The 5979-nt window shown below is 38.0% G+C and overlaps 1 protein-coding gene across 1 annotated transcript; it reads right to left on the bottom strand.

Moving 5' to 3' along the window:
• Positions 1-4569: 4569 nt before the first annotated feature.
• On the bottom strand, positions 4570-5508 carry LOC102825602 (olfactory receptor 7D4-like). The gene has a single exon (XM_006877404.1). It carries the CDS (start codon positions 5506-5508, stop codon positions 4570-4572), a length of 939 nt encoding a protein of 312 aa, XP_006877466.1.
• Positions 5509-5979: the final 471 nt, after the last annotated feature.

Below are 5979 nucleotides of genomic sequence, written 5' to 3'. Positions count from 1 at the left end.
TTTCTGAGGAGAAGCTGGTGGATTTGAACAGCTAACCTTGCAATTCATATCCTGCAGCACCACACCAGTACTCCTCTTTAAGGATTGCTGTTGTGATTAAGTACTGTGGAGTCAGTTCCAACTCATAATGATCCTGTACAGTGTTTCCTAGGAGCGACTAGTGAGCTTGAACCACCAACCTTTCGGTTTAAACTGACCTTGCAGTCCAGGGCATTAACTCACAATGCCACACCAGGACTCCTCATTAAGGATGTTGAAGTGCTGTCTCGAGTTGGTTCCAACTCTCAGGACCCTGTATATGGTTTATAATAAGTGGCTGGTGAGTTTGAATAGGAACTATTTCCCTCACAACTTTGTCTCCAGTACCGAAAACATAGTTGTGGTAGTGGTGGTCGTTAAGTACCATCAGGTTGGTTCCAACTAATAGTGACCCTGTATGTTTTTGTTGTGAAGTACCTTGGAGTCGGTTTGGACTCATAGGGATCCTGCACAGGGTTTCCGAGGCTGTAAATCTCTACGGAAGCAGATCGCCTCATATTTCTCTCGCGGAACCGCTGGTAGTTTCGAGCTGCCGAAACTTGAGGTTAGCAGCCCGATTCGTAACCACTACGCTACTAGAATTAATTAAACTGTAAATCTTTGCGGAAGCAGAAGACTCATCTTTCTCCCTTGGAGAGGTTGGTGGGTTCTAACCACCAACTTTGTGCTTCAAAATCCAGTGTTTATCCTGCAGAGCCAATGTACTCCCATAAACATAGTAGAATCTCTATAAACATTCTTTCTATACCGTGGAAGTATTGATCAATCGCCTGGAATCCTAAGATTTACAGAGATTGAAAATAAAACAAATAGGCCATGCATTCTCTCTCTACACTAGTTACATGTTTATAAATAGCTGGGTTTTCTATTATTTTTCCAAATATTGTTAGTAAGCATATCCAGTGAAAAGTACTTTTTAGATAACTTATCTTATAGGATATATTCAGATCTCCTAAGTTTGTTTTAATAAACCATTCAATATTGAAGAACAGAAAGCAACAAGACACAATCATTAGATTCCTGTTTGTTACATAGTTATTGAAAGGAGGTGGTTACTGATGGAAACTAGGAAAACAATCGAAAATACTGCTTTATAAAATATTTATAGAAAAAAATTGATGAAACCTGGAATGCTTCCCAACTTCTGAGTCATTGGGAAAGCCAAGTGGTCAATAAAATCCAAGATTCCTCAGATCAAATGCTCTCTCTTTGCAGTATTTGACTTCTTAAAACCGGACCATAGGGACAATTGTTCAACTAAACAAATTTACTTAAGCCACTGGAATACAGCAATGCATCATCTTCATGTAAATTATATCTCAATAAAGTTACTAAAAATAAATTTTCAGAAAGTTTTCTGTGAAGTTGCCATAACTTTAAATCATCTGCTTGCTTTTTAAAAAACATTATCTATAAGCATCAATATAATTATGCTTATTATTCTGATTGCAATTGTTCTGTTTAAATTACCTTTCTGTTTTCCTCCTCAATTTATACATATTAAATAATTAAAACACATTTGATTTAACTTAACGCATTTAGAATAAATTAAAGGCATGCTTAACAAATCTTTTCTCATGAACAAATTATGATTTCTCAGTAAATTTCTTCTGTCTTTTTGTTTTGTTTTGGTACCAAAGTTCATAGTGCCTTTCATGACTCTCTTAATATATCTCAAAGTTTTTATAAGCTGTCATAGTTTGGGTTCACCCAGAAACAGACTTGAGCTGAGTGCAAACGATTTACTTGAAGTAGCAAGAACTGTGTACAGGAGGGAGGCAAAGTTACACAGGAAGAAAATTCATACTTTTGCATTAAATCAGCTACAACAGTGAGTAAAGTTTTCAGCATGTGTGGGAATTTTGGAAAATGTTCAAAACTCAATTCAGAACTATCTTCTGTAAGGTGGTAAAACCCACACCTTTCAATGAACGATTGCCCCTGGAGATACATAATTCCCAGTCACTAACATAAACACTATCTGGTGCTGTCTAGTGTCAGTCAGGCTGATTTGTAAAGGAGATGGTGAGAGGGTTCCAGGAAACATAGGAGAAGCATGGACAGTGTTTATTACTCCACACATCTCTGGGAAGTAATTTTACCAAAAATATTCTCTTTCAAAAGTGATTATGAATGCATCTCACAAGTGTGTAACTTCGATTCCTTATGACACCTCCAGAGACTCGGAAAATTAAATCATGTGAGAGAACAACTCTTACTCTGCATATTTCATATATTATTACATGTTTTAGGATCTTGGTGGCAGCTGTGTGCCGTGGAGTTGGTTCCGACTCATAGCAACCCTGTACAGGGTTTCTGAGGCTGTAAATCTTCATGGGAGCAGAATGCCTCATCTTTCTCTTGCAGAACAGCTGGTAGTTTCGAACTGCAGACCTTGCGGTTCACAGCCCGATTTGTAACCACTATACTACCAGAGCTCCTTTTTAGGATATTAGGGGTTTATATTTTCAACATCAAAGATGACAAATGAAGGTAAAGGAAAATAAACAGTGGGAAAAAGTAAAGAAAAGAAGACAAAAGCAAGGAAGGAACACAGAAATGAATCAAATTTCAGATTTCCCAAGGCAGTATATTACTATAATTCATCTGAAACAATAAATATATCAAATCTAGATTCCCACCCTTTAAACTGAAAACAACATAATTGTTCTTATGAAAATTGTTGTTGTTGTTGTTGTTAAGTGCCATCGAGTCGGGTCCGACCCATAGCGACCCTGTACAGGGTTTCCGAGGGTGTAAATCTTTACGGGAGTAGAAAGCCTCATCTTTCTCCCGCGGAGCGGCTGGTAGTTTCGAACCGCTGACCGTAAGGTTCGCAGCCCGATTCGTAACCACTACGCTACCAGAGCTCCTTATGAAAATTAGAACAGTAAAATTAAGAGCGTGAGTTTAATGATAGACTGTCAAGTTTCATTCTATCCCCACATCAGACTCTTCCTCTGAAAACTGGGGTGAGTGAAGAAACATCTCAACTAAATGTTATCATTATTGGATTATACCATATATATGGATTTCATACATAAAACCATACATGATGAATCCTGCAATAATGTGATCTTGGACTAAATGTGTGGGTACAAATGCAGGCTGAATTGTTGTGAGTGGGAGAGTCGCAATACACCCACAAATTTATAAAGGTTTAACAGGATAATTTTATGCGGAACTTTGTGCAAATACAAGCATGAATGTGATGTAGCATACAGGGGCAAAGTAATGAAAACTTCTTAGACATAAACAAATACCATGAAGGAATAAGTCATTGGGTCTGGGGGCTCAATACCAGAGTTTCAAGGGACACCATGTCCAATTGGCATAACATAGTCCACAAAGACAATGGACTGCATCCTATTTTGGTCAGTATCATGTGGGATCTTAAAAGCTCTTGAGTGGTCATATAAAGTGTAACTGTAGTTCTCTACTGTCCAGGGAAAGAAAGGTGATACAAACCAAAGACACATGGAAACATTAATTCCTTGGACTAACTAACCATGTGAACATCAGTCTCCATGATCAGGAGTAGATAGTGTCCAGTTATCTCCACCAAATACTCTGAAATGGATCACATTAGAAGATCCTGTATAGAGTGGTTAAAAAAAAAAAAAAATGTGTAACAACAAAATCACAAAATAGCACAAGACTTGCTCATCAGATAAAGACTATGAATCTTAAGCATCTTTCAGGTTTGGAACTGAACTCAATCCCTCAGTTCAATATTCAACCAAGAAATGGATAGGTCTATAGGGGGATAATAACACTAGTGAGGTATGCACACCTTGGAATAATCAGCTATCTGAGATGAAAAGCATAGCATTTATCTAGTAACAAAGTTGAGACAGTTAGGAAAGAAGGATAAATGCAAAGAAGAAACACAGGAAAGTAGGGGGAAAGTGCTATTACAGAGTGAGAATTGCAATCAATGAGATGAATCAAAATGTATATGACATGTCAACTGTAAAACTGATGATCTGCTTTGTAAACCTACACCCAATTCACAATAAAAAATTGAGAAATCATACCTGATGGATTCATAAGTAAAGCAGTGAGCACAGTCCAGAAATGGCAACAACTAAGTGATTATGACTTTAGTATAATTTAAATTTTCTTTCTTACCAGGAAAAAAAACATACACACACACACACACACACATAACCAGATGAAGATGAAAAGCATAAATGTTTGAGAGATTATCATTTGAGGAAGCTCTGTCAGTACTTGCCATGATAATGTTTCAAATTTTCCCATGTTGGAATTTTCAGGAATGGCAGTTAGAAAACTGATCCCAGAAAAAACTTCATGGAAAGCATATAGGAAAGAGGAGTCAAGAGGAGTTCATGAAGAATGAGCTGAGGAAAAATCATAGAATATCAATAAGATAACAAAGGCATAGGTGTTTTTGCAATAGAAGAAACAATGAATACCATTGGGAGAAGAAAAAGAATCAGAAAATTTAAATTCATGGCATTTGACTTTGGATAGCATGGGTCTGTTTAGTCCTGAGACAAGTTACAATCACAGACAAGAGGCTGCTTTACTGAAGAGCCTCCCCAGGGCTCCCTTCACATCCTTGTTTCTTAGGCTGTAAATGAAGGGGTTCAGCATGGGTGTGACCACAGTGTACATCACTGAGGCAATAGAGCTTCTCTGGGAAGAATGAGTCACAGCAGAACTGAGATAGACCCCAAGGCCTGTCCCATAGAACAAGGAGACCACAGAGAGGTGAGACCCACAGGTGGAAAATGCCTTATATTTGCCTCCAGCAGAGGACATTTTCATTAAGGAGGAGACAATCTGAGAGTAAGAGAATAATATCCCAGTGAGGGGACACATAACCAACAGGGCAGTCATCACATACATGATGATGTTAATGATGAAGGTATCAGAACAAGCTACTTTGATCATCTGAGCCAGTTCACAGAAGAAATGTGGAATTTCAGTGGCTATACAGAAGTTCAAGTGCATCATGAGTAGAATATGAAGCAGGGAGGCCCAGAAAATAATGACCCATGCCATCAGGACCAATAAGCCACAAAACCGTGGGTTCATAATGACTGTGTAGTGCAGGGGGTGACAGATAGCCACAAACCGGTCATAGGCCATCACAGTCAGTAGCAAATTGTCCAATCCAGCAAAAACCATAAAGAAGTATACCTGAGTAAGGCATCCTATGTAGGAGATATCTTTCCTTTGTGTCTGAATGTTCACCAGCATCTTAGGAACTGTGGTTGTGATGAAACAGATGTCAACAAAGGACAGGTTTGACAGGAAGAAGTACATAGGGTTGTGAAGGTGGGAGTCAGAGCTGATGGCCAGGATGATGAGCAGGTTTCCAAGAACAGTGAGTAGGTACATGAAGAGAAAGAGTCCAAAAAGGAAAGACTGTAATTCAAGCTCCTCTGAGAGGCCCATCAGGAGAAATTCTGAAACTTTTGTTTGGTTGTCTGTCTCCATGTAGCTTGTAGAGGTTGGAGAAGAAGATAAAAGCAACATTTGATGAATAGTCAAGTGGCATCTCAACTAGTCATCACCTTAGAATTTCCCCTATGATTTGTTATTGAGTCCTTTATATGTGCATAATTATTCACTCTTATTTAGCAGAAATGTAGAATGTCTCTTTTTAGCATCTATTCATTGGTTCTAGTTCTTCTATTTTACTTTATGAACACATACCAATTTCTTCTTTGGTATTATCCTTTCAGGCCAATTTCAAACATCTTATGGGAACTCTGATGTCTTTTTCCCTTTTAATACCAACACCACCTTCATTTCAGGAATCTCTCTGTTAGTCATGTGAGTTGAAAATCCATGTCTTAAAAGTAGCTGAACACTTTCTATTGATGTGACAATTAACTGCTGGTGCTTTATTCCTTTGTTTTTTTAAATTTCATCATTAACATGACCTTCTTGGTGAGCTTTAGAAAT

This window comes from Chrysochloris asiatica, unplaced genomic scaffold (assembly GCF_000296735.1).
Source record: "Chrysochloris asiatica unplaced genomic scaffold, ChrAsi1.0 scaffold00493, whole genome shotgun sequence".
NCBI lineage: Eukaryota > Metazoa > Chordata > Mammalia > Afrosoricida > Chrysochloridae > Chrysochloris > Chrysochloris asiatica.
This window is presented reverse-complemented; position numbering and strand designations above follow the sequence as displayed.

Excerpts from the sequence above, each read along its gene's own strand:
- LOC102825602 (XM_006877404.1), bottom strand. The coding sequence starts at position 5,508 with ATGGAGACAGACAACCAAACAAAAGTTTCAGAATTTCTCCTGATGGGC.